The sequence below is a fragment of the Nerophis ophidion genome, linkage group LG12, assembly GCF_033978795.1.
Source record: "Nerophis ophidion isolate RoL-2023_Sa linkage group LG12, RoL_Noph_v1.0, whole genome shotgun sequence".
NCBI lineage: Eukaryota > Metazoa > Chordata > Actinopteri > Syngnathiformes > Syngnathidae > Nerophis > Nerophis ophidion.
The window spans coordinates 61,245,021-61,264,537 of NC_084622.1; the positions used below are offsets into that span (position 1 = coordinate 61,245,021).

Below are 19,517 nucleotides of genomic sequence, written 5' to 3' on the forward strand. Positions count from 1 at the left end.
TCTTCTTCTCTGCATTTGTTAACAACTCACCTTACAGTTGGTCTGGTACACACACAAAAAGAATAATATAATAACTAGAATTTCGATGGGCCCGCTCTCTGTGGCCGTACTTCTTAGATGTTGCAGAATGTCTGAATCTGTCAGTTTGAGGTGTAACTGTACAAAATGAGCTAGCCTACAACATTAGCATGCTTACATTAAAATGCTAACATTTAGCATGTGTGCAAATGTTAGCATGTTTCATATACTAAGTTATATAGACTGACCATACATCCTCTTTTGCGGGCCTGTCCGGGCGGGGTTTCTTAAATGCCTCAAATGTCCGGCGTTTTGAGTCAAGGTTGCGTGTATTTTCAAAGTAAGTACAGAGTTAAGAAGGGGTTGACAAAAACGGTTGTGAAGGTGTGAGGGAGGGGCAAAGAGAGCGGATTGTTAATCAAGACATACTTTGTCGACAGCCATACAGGTCACACTGAGGGTGGCCGTATAAACAACTTTAACACTGTTACAAATATGTGACAGACTGTGAACCCACACCAATGACAAACACATTTTGGGAGAACATCCGCACCGTGACACAACATAAAAAAAACAGAACAAATACCCAGAACCCCTTGCAACACTAACTCTTCCAAGATGCTACAATATACACCCCAATTACGTTACCATCCATCCATCCATTTTCTACCGCTTATTCCCTTTTGGGGTCGCGGGGGGCGCTGGCGCCTATCTCAGCTACAATCGGGCGGAAGGCAGGGTACACCCTGGACAAGTCGCCACCTCATCGCAGGGCCCACACAGATAGACAGACAACATTCACACTCACATTCACACACTAGGGCCAATTTGGTGTTGCCAATTAACCTATCCCCAGGTGCATGTCTTTGGAAGTGGGAGGAAGCCGGAGTACCCGGAGGGAACCCACGCATTCACGGGGAGAACATGCAAACTCCACACAGAAAGATCCCGAGCCTGGATTTGAACCCAGGACTGCAGGAACTTCGTATTGTGAGGCAGACGCTCTAACCCCTCTGCCACCGTGAAGCCCAATTACGTTACATCAAAATAATTTTGGTGGAAGATTTTACATATTTTGTGTGTTTGCCATAAAAAAAACTGTTTTGTTTGACAAAAAAGGACAGAAAACAAACGAAAAAAATAACCTAAAAACATAAAACATTTTAAAATGAGGAATAAATCGGAAGTTGAGATTCAAGCATTAAATATAAAATGTATATGTATGCCCAGTCACCCCATTGCCATCATTTTATGACCCAAGCAAAACCCTTTTCACACTTTTATACTGACATAAATACACCGACAACGTATTAAATAAAAACAATGTTTTCACCTCGGCATTTAAGAAACCCCGCCCGGACAGCCCGGACAGGCCTGTAAAAGAGGACATGTGCGGGGAAAAGAGGACGTATGGTCAGTCTATATATGTGTCCTTTTCGGGGGATTTCAGAATATGGTCAGACTGAAGTTATAACACTCAAAGGTGTATGGCTAATGATCTAATTAATAATGAAATGAATTATATGACAGTATTAATATTTCTTCCACTTTTACATAATGCTGCAACTGCCACCCCCCCCACCCCCCCACTGAATCTGATCTCAAACAGCCCTTCTTCCCCCGTGGAGAGAAAGTAAGAGCCGAGGCAAACATGGCTGAGCAGATCATTTTATTGCTTTAAATTCCTTGGCTAACATGGATGGTGAAACACAGCAAAAACACGCAGAGGAGGCGGGATCATCAGATTGAAAAAGGCATCAAAAAGAAGCATGAAAAGAGGAAGAGAAGAGGAAGGAAGCTTCTATTCCAGACGCGGCGCTGTGAATAGCAATGAGGGATCGATGGAGCCAGGCCAGTCGGCCTCCAGATTCACAAACCGCCGCCTAAATGATGGACAGAATGTGGCGACATGACACCTGAATGATGGACAGAATGTGGCGACATGACGCCTGAATGATGGACAGAATGTGGCGACATGACGCCTGAATGTTGGACAGAATGATGGACAGAATGTGGCGACATGACGCCTGAATGATGGACAGAATGTGGCGACATGACGCCTAAATGATGGACAGAATGCGGTGACATGACGCCTGAATGATGGACAGAATGTGGCGTCATGACGCCTGAATGATGGACAGAATGCGGCGACATGACGCCTAAATGATGGACAGAATGATGGACAGAATGCGGCGACATGACGCCTAAATGATGGACAGAATGCGGCGACATGACGCCTAAATGATGGACAGAATGATGGACAGAATGTGGCGACATGACGCCTGAATGATGGACAGAATGCGGCGACATGACGCCTAAATGATGGACAGAATGATGGACAGAATGTGGCGACATGACGCCTAAATGATGGACAGAATGCGGCGACATGACGCCTAAATGATGGACAGAATGATGGACAGAATGCGGCGACATGACGCCTAAATGATGGACAGAATGATGGACAGAATGCGGCGACATGACGCCTAAATGATGGACAGAATGCGGCGACATGACGCCTGAATGATGGACAGAATGTGGTGTCATGACGCCTGAATGATGGACAGAATGCGGCGACATGACGCCTAAATGATGGACAGAATGATGGACAGAATGCGGCGACATGACGCCTAAATGATGGACAGAATGCGGCGACTTGACGCCTAAATGATGGACAGAATGATGGACAGAATGTGGCGACATGACGCCTGAATGATGGACAGAATGCGGCGACATGACGCCTAAATGATGGACAGAATGATGGACAGAATGCGGCGACATGACGCCTAAATGATGGACAGAATGATGGACAGAATGCGGCGACATGACGCCTAAATGATGGACAGAATGCGGCGACATGACGCCTGAATGATGGACAGAATGTGGCGTCATGACGCCTGAATGATGGACAGAATGCGGCGACATGACGCCTAAATGATGGACAGAATGATGGACAGAATGCGGCGACATGACGCCTAAATGATGGACAGAATGATGGACAGAATGCGGCGACATGACGCCTAAATGATGGACAGAATGCGGCGACATGACGCCTAAATGATGGACAGAATGATGGACAGAATGTGGCGACATGACGCCTGAATGATGGACAGAATGCGGCGACATGACGCCTAAATGATGGACAGAATGATGGACGGAATGTGGCGACATGACGCCTGAATGATGGACAGAATGCGGCGACATGACGCCTAAATGATGGACAGAATGATGGACAGAATGCGGCGACATGACGCCTAAATGATGGACAGAATGATGGACAGAATGCGGCGACATGACGCCTAAATGATGGACAGAATGCGGCGACATGACGCCTGAATGATGGACAGAATGTGGCGTCATGACGCCTGAATGATGGACAGAATGCGGCGACATGACGCCTAAATGATGGACAGAATGATGGACAGAATGCGGCGACATGACGCCTAAATGATGGACAGAATGCGGCGACATGACGCCTAAATGATGGACAGAATGCGGCGACATGACGCCTAAATGATGGACAGAATGATGGACAGAATGTGGCGACATGACGCCTGAATGATGGACAGAATGCGGCGACATGACGCCTAAATGATGGACAGAATGATGGACAGAATGCGGCGACATGACGCCTAAATGATGGACAGAATGCGGCGACATGACGCCTAAATGATGGACAGAATGATGGACAGAATGCGGCGACATGACGCCTGAATGATGGACAGAATGCAGCGACATGTCGCCGCATTCTGTCCATCATTCTGTCCATCATTTAGGCGTCATGTCGCCGCATTCTGTCCATCATTCAGGCGTCATGACGCCACATTCTGTCCATCATTCATCCTACCAGATGTCGTTATTGTGTTTACACTTCCTCCTAAAATCTGACTGCTGCTCTCTCTTAAGTTCCTCAATGTCGTGTGGGCGATTGCCTCACTCTCTGGATAGTTTGTGATGGACATGTGCACTTTTGACCTTAAAATAATCCTCTAAAGGATTCTGTGACCAAATCCATGCTGCTTCACAATCATATATGAAAATTGTGTACGGTGTAATTCACCACATTCCCATCATTTGTATACACTTCACAAGAAATACATTGGCGGCAAACTCCATAGCTTGTTGGCTCGTGCGCCCCAGCTTTCTGAGACTCTTATTTTGCTAGCCCAGGCAGGGTGGAGCAGGGCTTTTATTGTGAAGGCAGGAACTGTGCAGTTAGAGTTTTGACCGCAGAGTCTGTTGAAATAAAAAGTGTATAAAGTTTTAAAGTAGCAATGAATGTCACACACACACACTAGGTGTGGTGAAACTATCCTCTGCATTTGACCCATCACTCTTGATCCCCCCCCTGGGAGGTGAGGGGAGCAGTGAGCAGCAGCGGTAGCCAGGAATCATTTTTGGTGATTTAACCCCCAATTCCAAGCCTTGATGCTGAGTGCCAAACACGACGAGTTGAGTTTATACCAAAAAGTTCTATTTTGGTTTCATCTGACCACATGACATTCTCCCAATCCTCTGCTGTATCATCCATGTATCCATTTTGGTATAAACTCAACTGGTGGTGTTTGGAGGAAGAAGAATACTGAGTTGCATCCCAAGAACACCATACCTACTGTGAAGCATGGGGGTGGAAACATCATGCTTTGGGGCTGTTTTTCTGCTAAGGGGACAGGACGATTGATCCGTGTTAAGGAAAGAATGAATGGGGCCATGTATCGTGAGATTTTGAGCCAAAACCTCCTTCCATCAGTGAGAGCTTTGAATGCTTGACCAAATACTTATTTTCCACCATCATTTACAAATAAATTCTTTAAAATTCTTACAATGTGAATTCCTGGATTTTTTTTTCACATTCTGTCTGTCACAGTTGAAGTGTACCTATGATGAAAATGACAGACCTCTGTCATCATTTTAAGTGGGAGAACTTGCACAATCGCTGGCTGACTAAATACTTTTTTGTCCCACTGTATATATAGATATGAAATATATATGAAATACTCGAGTTGGTGAATTATACGCCACCCCTCTTAACCAGGCTCCCCACCCCAAACACGCCCCCAAACACGCCTCCGCCCCACCCCCTACCACGCCCCTCCACCCCCACCCCCACCTCCCGAAATCGGAGGTCTCAAGGTTGGCAAGTATGCCCCGGACTGTTGAAGGACTGAAGCTCTACATAAAACAAGAATGGGAAAGAATTCCACTTTCAAAGCTTCAACAATTAGTTTCCTCAGTTCCCAAACGTTTATTGAGTGTTGTTAAAAGAAAAGGTGATGTAACACAGTGGTGAACATGCCCTTTCCCAACTACTTTGGCACGTGTTGCAGCCATGAAATTCTAAGTTAATTATTTTTTGCAAAAAAAAATAAAGTTTATGAGTTTGAACATCAAATATGTTGTCTTTGTAGCATATTCAACTGAATATGGCTTGAAAAGGATTTGCAAATCATTGTATTCTGTTTATATTTACATCTAACACAATTTCCCAACTCATATGGAAACAGGGTTTGTATTTAACGGATGAAATAACGAAGCGGTAAGACGCTAACACTTAAGTCAACATGACCATCATCTTTGTAGCCCCTCAGTGGCCTAGTGGTTAGAGTGTCTGCCCTGAGACCGGTAGGTTGTGAGTTCAAACCCCAGCTGAGTCATACCAAAGACTATAAAAATGGGAGCCATTACCTCCCTGCTTGGCACTCAGCATTAAGGGTTGGAATTGGGGGTTAAATCACCAAAAATGATTCCCGGGCGTGGCACCGCTGCTGCTCACTGCTCCCCTCACCTCTCAGTGAGTGAACAAGGGTGATGGGTCAAATGCAGAGAATAATTTCGCCACATCTAGTATGTGTGTGACAATCATTGCTACTTTAACTTTAGTTAGATGTTGACTGCACGATGTGCACCATGAACCTTATATTAAAAATTGGTTTGTACATGTGTTGTTTTTGCTGTTTGCTCACATTGGTTAAGTTTGTAGTGATGTTGCCTTGGTTTCAGCACTGGTGTCAATTTGATAATTGTTTTGCTTATATCATTTTTGTAATGTTTGAATTATGATAAATGAATGTGTTGTGGCAGTTGCGGATGTCACCAATGCGGCAGTTTGAGGAACCTGCATGTAATAAACACCTATTTAAAGGTCAACTGCTAACATGAATGCTAAACGGGAAGTGCTCGAAGTTTAATGGCTTGGCAAATACGCTTAGACAAAGTCTTAAGTTCATGGGGACGGCGTGGCGCAGTGGAAGAGTGGCCGTGCCAGCAACCTGAGGGTTCTTGGCTCAATCCCCACCTTCTACCAACCTGGTCACGTCCGTTGTGTCCTTGAGCAAGACACCTCACCCTTGCTCCTGATGGGTGCTGGTTAGGGTTTTGCATGACAGCTCCCTCCATCAGTGTGTGAATGTGGAAGTAGTGTCAAAGCGCTTTGAGTACCTTGAAGGTAGAAAAGCGCTATCCAAGTATACTCCATGTACATTTACATGGTGTTTTTGGAAACTGCACCAATTTTTTTCCTCAGAACTTTCAATTAACTTGTTTTGCCAAGAGAATTAGTAATAAAATGCACATTTTCCGAATGTGCTCGTTCTATTTTTGGCCAAAGTAAGACAGAAAACAATCTGAGGTTGTCTTTATTTTTAAGTTGTTATGCCGTGATTTCGCCAGTCTGCCCCACGTTGGAATAGATTTACCTGCAAGTGGTCCCTGAGCTAAAAGGAGTTTGACACCCCTGCTATAAGGAGACTAAATAACTCATAGTGTCCAAGGTCTGCTCTAAGGCAGCTTCCAACCAAAAAGGCTCTAGACCACGTCTTGTCTCTCCTGGATGACCAAGGTCCTCATTTTTTCTAAGAGTGTAAGCCCAGAAACCCTGTGAAGGAAGTTGATCTGGCTGCATCTTGTCCTTGTGGTTTTTCCCCAAAACTGGACCAAAATGAGTGTAGGAAGGAAATCCTGGGTAAACTGAGAGCATTGCATTGTGGGTCAGCTCTCTCTTCATCACTATCGTCCAATACAACATTGGTGTAAGACCCCACTTTTACATGATACAATAATGTAAATCCAAGGAATCCGTTCTAGACATCCGAAAGTATTCCCACAAATATGTTACGCTCAATACTTTGGTCATAAGATAAGAGACGGTGTACACAAACAGGGGCAACATTTCTGCAAAAATGTGGGTCAAACGAAAACCAGGGGTACCGCTTACTTAACTCCTCCACATGAAGTTGGACCTCACTCCCAACTGAAGTACACCCTTTACCACGCGTTTCTATGTACTCTGTAAAGTACTCTGTTCAGATGCGACGTCTTCAAAAAACCAAGTACATCGACATCTCTTTGCTCTGCAAAAGTTATGGCGATCAGCATGGCTCAGGTGGTAGAATGGTTGATCCCCTACCTGGCTGGATCCTCAGTGCCCCTGTGAGTGGTCTCCAAGGCTGCGTGATCACCAGGTGAATGTGGTCATAGTGACAAAGCGCTTTGAGTACCTTGAATATAGAAAATTGCTACACAAGTACAATCCATTTACCATTTGAAAAAGACAAACATTTTTTGGGTTTCGGATGTCAAACTTAAGAGCTTTAAAGAAGTTAAGGTTGAAAGGGAAAGAGAGTTCAACAATAACAATGTATGATTATATTACAAATAGCTTGATAAATGTGTATTTTCACGAGGTGCTATCGGTATACTTTTATCCATCAATAGGTCGTTTTCTTATCTTATTTAAAGGAAAACTATGTTGTAGCAAAAACTGTCCGTTATTACCTGTAAGCCATACATTCTGTGGTGGAAAGTGCTGGATATGAGACGCACACCCGCCTGGATTCAAAGGAGTGCATATGTGAACGAAAAGAGTGATCGGGTTTTAGTCGCTCACCATTAAAGGAGGGTGTGTCTGAGCCTCACAAACTGGAGGGGAGTTTGGACAGTTTGTGTTCCGTCTCTAGCACTTGAGAGTTCACCGCTAGAAACTGGTTCTGAGGCTCCAGTCCCGAATGCGTCCAGGTGACAGAGGTCGTGTGACCCGGGATCGGTAGGTCGGGTTTAGCGGCTGCAACAGGGGAAGAGAAGGGGCTTGTTAACCCCTCGAAAAGCCTGTCCTGCGTGTGGTATAAAGAGCTATGAGAGCCCGAGATTGTCTTTATTTCCTGGCTGAAGAGCTCTCCTGGTGACTCGTTGTGCTCCCTGATGGTGTATGCCACCCTGGCTGGGCATGAGGTCTGAGTGCTAAGAGGGTTGGGAATGTCTTTGATCATGGTGGTTTCATTTAGGTAAACTGTCCTTCCCCTCACCGGACTTTGTAGGCTGGGACTGTGAAGTGGAGGTGTGTAGCAAGGTGAGCCCTCTGCCGAGCCGTAATGCGCCAGGGCGGCGAGGGCAGACTGCTCCGGTAGAAGCTGCGGCAGGAGTGCACTATGGAGACCTGCCAAACTCTGCTGTGCTAGAGACGCCGAAGCCCCGCCTCCGCCGGCTGGCGGAATACATTTGCCGGAGGACTGAGTGTTGCTGGTGCTAATGGGCAAATATGGAAAGTTCTGACCGCTGGCAATACTGCCTGCGCTGCCATGACAGGTACCCATCTGCTGTGCGATGACCCGCGAGCTCTCCTGCAGCTGATTTAGAATCGGGCCAACAGAGCTGGAGATCAGAGGACTTATGGTGCAAGAGGAAGGGTCTGGAAATCTCCCTACTAGCCTTGCTGTCTCCCCCTGCTGGAGTAAACCGAACGGACAGTGCGGCGTGGCTATGTAGCTTTGGAAGGGCTGCGAGTGGAACTGAGCCGCGCAAGTGTAGGACACAGCGGCCTGGCTTATAGGGCAGACCGAGGCCATACCCGAGTGTGGAGGATGAGAGGGAGGCAACAGGGGCTGCAAGCTGCTGGTAAAGATCGGCTGAGAAGTCAGAGTCGGCAGTGGCCCAGTAGTAAGGTGCGGCAGTCTGATGGAGGCCAGTGGGACACTTTCAACCCCTGTGTGAAATTTGGGTGAGCTCACAGGGGAACTGGACCCTGAACCACAGACCACAGAAGAGAGCACTCCACTGTGGACTGTTTTCAAGTGGCTGATGGGGTCTTTCAGGGAGCCAGTGGCCAGGGAATGGTGAAAGAGGATGGGGGGAAGCTGGGTGTGGTGAGCCAAAGCCAGGGCCAGCGGGGTGGTGGCAGCAGCCGCCTGGAGGGGCGCCTGAACCAGGGGGCCCCAAATGACCGGGGTGGGCGATCCAGGGGGAACGGTCAAGCTCTGGCCGTTGCTGGTCTGGATGAGCTGTGTGCACTGGGCCATGTCGCGGTCATGTTGTACTATTCTTTGGATGATCTCACTCTCTTGGAGGTTTAATGTGCCAGAACTTCCGTGATGCTGAACTTTATGTTGGAGAACAGAGTTTCTCTTTCCTGTTGTTAACAAAAGAGCAGAAGGCAAGTCCATTAATTAAGAAATTCACGACCTGGTAATGGTTGGCGACGACACTTGTCCCACCGAGACACCTCTCGCGATCATGCTGTCTCTTATGCTCTGAGACCCAACCATCATCTGTTGTATTCTGTCCCTTTTGCTCAGAGTGATTTCGGAAAAAATTAGAGATGTCCGATAATATCGGACTGACGATATTATCGGCCGATAAATACTTTAAAATATAATAATGGAAATTATCGGTATCAGTTTCCAAATTATCAGTATCGGTTTCAAAAAGTAAAATTTATGACTTTTTAAAACGCGGCCGTGTACACGGACGTAGGGAGAAGTACAGAGTGCCAATAAACCTGAAAGGCACTGCCTTTGCGTGCCGGCCCAGTCACATAATATCTACGGCTTTTCACACACACAAGTGAATGCAAGCATACTTGGTCAACAGCCATACAGGTCACACTGAGGGTGGCCGTATAAACAACTTTAACACTCAATGTTTATTTATATAGCCCTAAATCACAAATGTCTCAAATGACTGTACAAACCATAACGACTACGACATCCTCGGAAGAACCCACAAAAGGGCAAGGAAAACTCACACCCAGTGGGCAGGGAGAATTCACATCCAGTGGAACACGGTTACAAATATGCGCCACACTGTGAACCCACACCAAACAAAAATGACAAACACATTTCGGGAGAACATCCGCACCGTAACACAACATAAATACAACAGAACAAATACCCTGAATCCCTTGCAGCACTAACTCTTCCGGGACGCTACACACCTCAAACTCCTCATGCTCTCTCAGGGAGAGCATGTCACAATTTCCAAGCTGCTGTTTTGAGGCACGTTAAAAAAAGTATTGCACTTTGTGACTTCAATAATAAATATGGCAGTGCCATGTTGGCATTTTTTTTTTTACATAATTTGAGTTGATTTATTTTGGAAAACCTTGTTACATAGTTTAATGCATCCAGCGGGGCATCACAACAAAATGAGGCATAATAATGTGTTAATTCCACCACTGTATATATCGGTATCAGTTGAAATCGGTATCGGTAGTTAAGAGTTGGACAATATCGGATATCGGCAAAAAGCCATTATCGGACAGCCCTAGAAGCTCCTTGTGCTTGGAAAATGTTACAAAGAGACTGTGAGCTGACTCCATTTTTTTTTATCCTTTAACGTTGTTAAATCTAAACAAAACCTTTGAAGCGGCGTCAGTGCTATCTTTGATCTTTTCCTGTCATTTTTATGTTTGATGTGAATGTCATTTTCTGTGTAACTTTGCTGCCTCTCGGCCAAAACTCCCTTGAAAAAGAGTTTTTTTAATCTCAATGAATGAATAGAAATGACCATATTTTTTCGGATCATAGGGCGCACCACATTACAAGACACACTGCTGATGAGTGGGTCTATTCAGGTCTATTTTCGTACAAAAGCCGCACTAAAGGGGTCATATTATGATTTTTTCAATATATTTTATATATATATATATATATATATATACACATTTTATCTATATATGTGTATATATATATATACATACATACATATATATACATATATATATATATATATACATATATATATATACATATATACATACATGTATATATATATATATATATATACATACATACATATATACATACATGTATATATATATATATATATATACATACATACATATATATATATATATATATATATATATATATATATATATATATATATATATATATATATATATATATATATATATATATATATGTTATCTATTATGTTAGCTCCACTATGGACTGGACTCTCACTATCATGTTAGATCCACTATGAACTGGACTCTCACTATTATGTTAGATCCACTATGAACTGGACTCTCACTATTATGTTAGATCCACTATGGACTGGACTCTCACTATTATGTTAGATCCACTATGGACTGGACTCTCACTATTATGATAGATCCACTATGGACTGGACTCTCACACTATTATGTTAGATCCACTATGGACTGGACTCTCACTATTATGTTAGATCCACTATGGACTGGACTCTCACTATTATGTTTAGATCCACTATGGACTAAACTCCCACTATTATGTTAGATCCACTATGGACTGGACTCTCACAATATTATGTTAGATCCACTATGGACTGGACTCTCACTATTATGTTAGATCCACTATGGACTGGACTCTCACTATTATGTTAGATCCACTATGGACTGGACTCTCACTATTATGTTAGATCCACTATGGACTGGACTCTCACAATATTATGTTAGATCCACTATGGACTGGACTCTCACTATTATGTTAGATCCACTACGGACTGGACTCTCACTATTATATTAGATCCACTATGGACAAAACTCCCACTATTATGTTAGATCCACTATGGACTGGACTCTCACTATTATGATAGATCCACTATGGACTGGACTCTCACACTATTATGTTAGATCCACTATGGACTGGACTCTCACTATTATGTTAGATCCACTATGGACTAAACTCCCACTATTATGTTAGATCCACTATGGACTGGACTCTCACAATATTATGTTAGATCCACTATGGACTGGACTCTCACTATTATGTTACATCCACTATGGACTGGACTCTCACAATATTATGTTAGATCCACTATGGACTGGACTCTGACTATTATGTTAGATCCACTATGGACTGGACTCTCACATTATTATGTTAGATCCACTATGGTCTGGACTCTCACTATTATGTTAGATCCACTATGGACTGGACTCTCACTATTATGTTAGATCCACTATGGACAAAACTCCCACTATTATGTTAGATCCACTATGGACTGGACTCTCACAATATTATGTTAGATCCACTATGGACTGGACTCTCACTATTATGTTAGATTCACTATGGACTGGACTCTCACTATTATTTTAGATCCACTATGGACTGGACTCTCACTATTATGTTAGATCCACTATGGACTGGACTCTTACTATTATGTTGGATCCACTATGGACTAGACTCTCACTATTATGTTAGATCCACTATGGACTGGACTCTCATTCTATTATGTTAGATCCACTATGGACTGGACTCTCATACTATTATTTTAGACCCACTCAACGTCCATTTCATCCAAGGTTTCTCATAGTCATTCCCATTGACATCACCCTGGGTTGTGAGTTTTTCCTTGCCCTTATGTGGGCTCTGAGCAGAGGATGTGGTTGTGGCTTGTGCAGCCCTTTGAGACACTTGTGGTTTAGAGATATATAAATATACATTGATTGATTGATTGATAAACAATTGTTAGGAAGGTCAAACTTTCTACAAACTTTGGTCTCAGTTTAAGATTATTGAAGCTTTTCTGGAGACTCCAAAGATGTCAACTTATTATTCTCACAAACAACATGAATTGATGATCTACTCTCTTCTAGTACATTTTCTCCACAGACCGTGTGCTCTCCAGCTGCACCATCACTAGAATGTGATAAAAGCTTTCAAAGTAGATGAAATATATTCTGGTCCCCAAAAGGCCTCACCGATGCGGTCCAGGCGGTCCAGGGCCACGGTCTCAAAGGCCCTCCTCATCATGGGGTACTCCTCCAGGACCTCATTGAAGTTGTCCACCGACAGAGAGTAGAGACGACAGTAGTTGTCTGCTCGCACACTCGCCGTCCTTCTGCCTCGAGTCAACAGGCAAATCTCTGCAGGGAAGGAAGAGGAGAAGTTACATGTTGCCTGTCCTCGTTGACAATAGAAGCAGGGAGGGACATGTTGCCTGTCCTTATTGACCATAGAAGCAGGGAGGGACATGTTGCCTGTCCTCATTGACCATAGAAGCAGGGAGGGACATGTTGCCTGTCCTCATTGACCATAGAAGCAGGGAGGGACATGTTGCCTGTCCTCATTGACCATAGAAGCAGGGAGGGACATGTTGCCTGTCCTCGTTGACCATAGAAGCAGGGAGGGACATGTTGCCTGTCCTCATTGACCATAGAAGCAGGGAGGGACATGCGGTCAGGCCAGAAGGACAATTCTCACTCTTTCATGTTTGGACACGTTAGGCACAAAATGTAATAAATAAATACATTTTTAAATAATTACCTACACATTTAATTGGAATTAAAGACATATATGTGTTATTAAATGTTCCATTATTTCATTTAATCTAAATATATGTTTGATTATTTACATTGTTTGTTGAATATTTAAATATTACAAAGTATTATATACGTACATTACAAATTACATAAATATAATTGATAAGTTCAAGAATGTTCATTAAATTATTAAATCAATCAATCATTAAATCATGGAGTCAGGTTCAAACACTGATGACATCAGACAAGAAGCAAGGAATTAAACAGATTACAGAGTTTCATAAATAAAAATAGAATACTCGAAGAGAACCAATATGGACACAGAGCTGATGTTTCAACTTCAATGGCTTTAATTGAAATCACAGAAGAAATTACCAATGCAATAGATAGTAAAAAATGTGCGGCAGCAGTGTTTATGGATCTAACTAAAGCATTTGACACAATTAATCACAATATTTTAATCAAATAACTAGAACGATATGGCATCAGAGGGTTAGTCTTAAATTGGATAAGAAGTTATCTAACCAACAGGAAACAATACGTGAAGCTAGGCGAACACACTTCCTGTGGTGTACCTCAGGGATCAATACTAGGACCTAAACTATTCAATCTCTATATAAATGACATTTGTAAAGTTACAAGAGATTTAAAGTTAGTATTATTTGCGGATGATACAACAGTGTTTTGTTCAGGAGAGAACACGCAGAAGATAATACAAATAATAACAGAAGAAATGAACTAATTAAAAAAATGGTTTGACAAAAACAGACTATCATTGAATCTCAGTTAAACTAAAATAATGCTATTTGGTAACAGTTGAAAAGAAAGTCAAACATAAATACAAATAGACGGAATAGAAATTGAAAGAGTAAATGAAACCACATTTCTAGGTCTAATGATTGATGATAAAATGAACTAGAAATCTCATGTAAAAAATATACAACATAAAGTAGCAAGAAACACGTCAATAATGAATAAAGCCAAATATGTTCTAGACAAAAAGTCACTTTATATTCTCTACTGCTCACTAGTGTTACATACCTGAGTTATTGTGTAGAAATATGGGGAAATAATTACAAAAGTACACTTCATTGACTAAAAGTGTTACAAAAAAGATCAGTTAGAATAATACATCATGTTGGATATAGAGAACATACAAACACTTTATTTATTCTATCAAAGATACTGAAATTCCACCACATAGTGAAATAGCAAACAGCTAAAATGATACACAAAGCAAACTATAACCTGCTTCCCAAGAATATACAACAATTCTTCTCAACAAAAGAGGAGAAATATAATCTTAGAGAAAAATGTAATTAAAAACATTTGTATGCACGTACAACACTTAAGACCTTCAGTATATCAGGATGTGGAATTAAATGATGGATGGGATTAAGCAAAGCAATCAAAGAATGTACTAATATGATCCATTTCAAGAAACTCTTCAAACCTCAAGTGTTTACAAAGTGCAAAAAAGAAGAATCATGATAAACATTCTGAATTTATTCACCCATTCATTCTTTCATTCTCAAAATAATCTTACTTATCTCATCGTATGGAATATAACTTACTTCACCAATTATTATTTATTTATTTTTATTGTGATTACTTGTGGAGTATATTGTGAATACATTGAGAACAGGAAGTGAACAAAAGTTTTAGCAACTGTTATGTAAAAGAAAAGGGGTAGGATTAAATAAGCTCTGCTTCTTCTTACTCCTTTTCCAACATGCATGTGTGATGTATCATGTTGTATGCATGCATGTGTGATGTATCATGTTGTATGTGTGATGTATCATGTTGTATGTGTGATGTATCATGTTGTATGTGTGATGTTTCATGTTGTATGTGTGATGTATCATGTTGTATGTGTGATGTATCATGTTGTATGTGTGATGTTTCATGTTGTATGTGTGATGTTTCATGTTGTATGTGTGATGTATCATGTTGTATGTGTGATGTTTCATGTTGTATGTGTGATGTATCATGTTGTATGTGTGATGTATCATGTTGTATGTGTGATGTTTCATGTTGTATGTGTGATGTATCATGTTGTATGTGTGATGTATCATGTTGTATGTGTGATGTATCATGTTGTATGTGTGATGTATCATGTTGTATGTGTGATGTATCATGTTGTATGTGTGATGTTTCATGTTGTATGTGTGATGTATCATGTTGTATGTGTGATGTTTCATGTTGTATGTGTGATGTTTCATGTTGTATGTGTGATGTATCATGTTGTATGTGTGATGTATCATGTTGTATGTGTGATGTATCATGTTGTATGTGTGATGTTTCATGTTGTATGTGTGATGTTTCATGTTGTATGTGTGATGTATCATGTTGTATGTGTGATGTTTCATGTTGTATGTGTGATGTATCATGTTGTATGTGTGATGTATCATGTTGTATGTGTGATGTTTCATGTTGTATGTGTGATGTTTCATGTTGTATGTGTGATGTATCATGTTGTATGTGTGATGTTTCATGTTGTATGTGTGATGTTTCATGTTGTATGTGTGATGTTTCATGTTGTATGTGTGATGTATCATGTTGTATGTGTGATGTTTCATGTTGTATGTGTGATGTTTCATGTTGTATGTGTGATGTATCATGTTGTATGTGTGATGTTTCATGTTGTATGTGTGATGTTTCATGTTGTATGTGTGATGTTTCATGTTGTATGTGTGATGTATCATGTTGTATGTGTGATGTATCATGTTGTATGTGTGATGTTTCATGTTGTATGTGTGATGTTTCATGTTGTATGTGTGATGTTTCATGTTGTATGTGTGATGTTTCATGTTGTATGTGTGATGTATCATGTTGTATGTGTGATGTTTCATGTTGTATGTGTGATGTATCATGTTGTATGTGTGATGTATCATGTTGTATGTGTGATGTATCATGTTGTATGTGTGATGTATCATGTTGTATGTGTGATGTTTCCTGTTGTATGTGTGATGTTTCATGTTGTATGTGTGATGTTTCATGTTGTATGCATGCATGTGTGATGTATGTGTGATGTATCATGTTGTATGTGTGATGTTTCATGTTGTATGTGTGATGTTTCATGTTGTATGTGTGATGTATCATGTTGTATGTGTGATGTATCATGTTGTATGTGTGATGTTTCATGTTGTATGTGTGATGTTTCATGTTGTATGTGTGATGTATCATGTTGTATGTGTGATGTATCATGTTGTATGTGTGATGTATCATGTTGTATGTGTGATGTTTCATGTTGTATGTGTGATGTATCATGTTGTATGTGTGATGTTTCATGTTGTATGTGTGATGTATCATGTTGTATGTGTGATGTATCATGTTGTATGTGTGATGTATCATGTTGTATGTGTGATGTTTCATGTTGTATGTGTGATGTATCATGTTGTATGTGTGATGTATCATGTTGTATGTGTGATGTTTCATGTTGTATGTGTGATGTTTCATGTTGTATGTGTGATGTTTCATGTTGTATGTGTGATGTATCATGTTGTATGTGTGATGTTTCATGTTGTATGTGTGATGTTTCATGTTGTATGTGTGATGTATCATGTTGTATGTGTGATGTATCATGTTGTATGTGTGATGTATCATGTTGTATGTGTGATGTATCATGTTGTATGTGTGATGTATCATGTTGTATGTGTGATGTATCATGTTGTATGTGTGATGTATCATGTTGTATGTGTGATGTTTCATGTTGTATGTGTGATGTTTCATGTTGTATGTGTGATGTATCATGTTGTATGTGTGATGTTTCATGTTGTATGTGTGATGTTTCATGTTGTATGTGTGATGTTTCATGTTGTATGTGTGATGTATCATGTTGTATGTGTGATGTTTCATGTTGTATGTGTGATGTGTCATGTTGTATGTGTGATGTTTCATGTTGTATGTGTGATGTATCATGTTGTATGTGTGATGTATCATGTTGTATGTGTGATGTTTCATGTTGTATGTGTGATGTATCATGTTGTATGTGTGATGTTTCATGTTGTATGTGTGATGTATCATGTTGTATGTGTGATGTATCATGTTGTATGTGTGATGTTTCATGTTGTATGTGTGATGTTTCATGTTGTATGTGTGATGTTTCATGTTGTATGTGTGATGTATCATGTTGTATGTGTGATGTATCATGTTGTATGTGTGATGTATCATGTTGTATGTGTGATGTTTCATGTTGTATGTGTGATGTTTCATGTTGTATGTGTGATGTTTCATGTTGTATGTGTGATGTTTCATGTTGTATGTGTGATGTATCATGTTGTATGTGTGATGTATCATGTTGTATGTGTGATGTTTCATGTTGTATGTGTGATGTATCATGTTGTATGTGTGATGTTTCATGTTGTATGTGTGATGTTTCATGTTGTATGTGTGATGTATCATGTTGTATGTGTGATGTATCATGTTGTATGTGTGATGTATCATGTTGTATGTGTGATGTATCATGTTGTATGTGTGATGTTTCATGTTGTATGTGTGATGTTTCATGTTGTATGTGTGATGTATCATGTAGTATGTGTGATGTATCATGTTGTATGTGTGATGTATCATGTTGTATGTGTGATGTATCATGTTGTATGCTTGCATGTTCCAAATAAACTTAAACTCAACTCAACTCAACATTAAACAAAGACAGAATTAAATTTAGCTCAATTGAGGAGAAAGGTGTGGGCTGTACTCTTGTCCAGTCTCTCACCACGCTCTGACCAAAGATTGTACGCCTCCTCTTTTCCCGCCATCAGTGTGTGAATGTGTGTTTGAATGGGTGAATGTGGAAATAGTGTCAAAGCGCTTTGTGTCCCTTAAAAAAAAGGTAGAAAAGCGCTTTACAATTAATACAAATGTAAGATACGTAGATCTATGCCATTTTCATACATAAAAAAATAAAATGTAAATTTTCTTGCAAAGTCCAGAATTATGAAGATTTTAAAACGTTTTTTCAAACGTGTCTTTTAAAACTGAAATGAGGAAGAAAAAGTGCAAAAGGTTGCAGTAGTTAGATGATGAAACATCAAAAGAGCACCGCCTCTCAACTCTACAGATGGAGCACTTAATGCAATTTCTGCAGCTTAGTTTGCCCTGACCTAATCTGCCGTGCCAGATCAGGAAAATTAAATAATGCCTCATTTAAATAAAAAAAAAAGAAGAAAAAAAAAGAGACATATTTTTGAGGGCAGACATATTGCGGACAATCTCTCACGCTCTCACTTTGCTGTCCTGTTTATTGATTTAATCTCTTTTTGTGGCATGACAACTGCTGCCAAACTTTTTGCAGTTTAGTGGTGACTTCACACGGGGACACTTCTTACCAGGCTGACACCCACACAAATGAGCAATTGACTACACAACAATTGACTACACAACAATTGACTACACATCAATTGACTACACGACAATTGACTACATGACAATTGACTACACGACAATTGACTACACGACAATTGACTACACATCAATTGACTACACAACAATTGACCACACATCAATTGATTACACGACAATTGACTACACGACAATTGACTACACATCAATTGATTACACATCAATTGACTACACAACAATTGACTACACATCAATTGACTACACGACAATTGACTACACGACAATTGACTACACGACAATTGACTACACGACAATTTACTACACATCAATTGACTACACAAAAATTGACTACACAACAATTGACCACACATCAATTGACTACACAACAATTGACTACACAACAATTGACTACACAACAATTGAGTACACATCAATTGACTACACATCAATTGACTACACGACAATTGACTACACAACAATTGACTACACATCAATTGACTACACAAAAACTGACTTTACAACAATTGACTACACATCAATTGACTACACAACAATTGACTACATAACAATTGACTACATATCAATTGACTACACGACAATTGACTCCACAACAATTGACTACACATCAATTGACTACACAAAAACT

General features: G+C 40.7%; 1 protein-coding gene across 1 annotated transcript in view; it reads right to left on the reverse strand.

Moving 5' to 3' along the window:
• Positions 1-5,796: 5,796 nt before the first annotated feature.
• The window catches only part of LOC133563657 (potassium/sodium hyperpolarization-activated cyclic nucleotide-gated channel 3-like), a 71,598-nt gene continuing 57,877 nt past the window's right edge, over positions 5,797-19,517 (reverse strand). Inside the window, exons 7-8 of the mRNA XM_061917917.1 lie at positions 12,968-13,132; positions 5,797-9,415 (exon numbers count right to left, since the gene is read on the reverse strand). Of these exons, the coding sequence (XP_061773901.1) occupies positions 7,926-9,415; positions 12,968-13,132 (1,655 nt within the window). The 3' untranslated portion in view covers positions 5,797-7,925. The remainder of the gene's footprint in view (positions 9,416-12,967; positions 13,133-19,517) is intronic.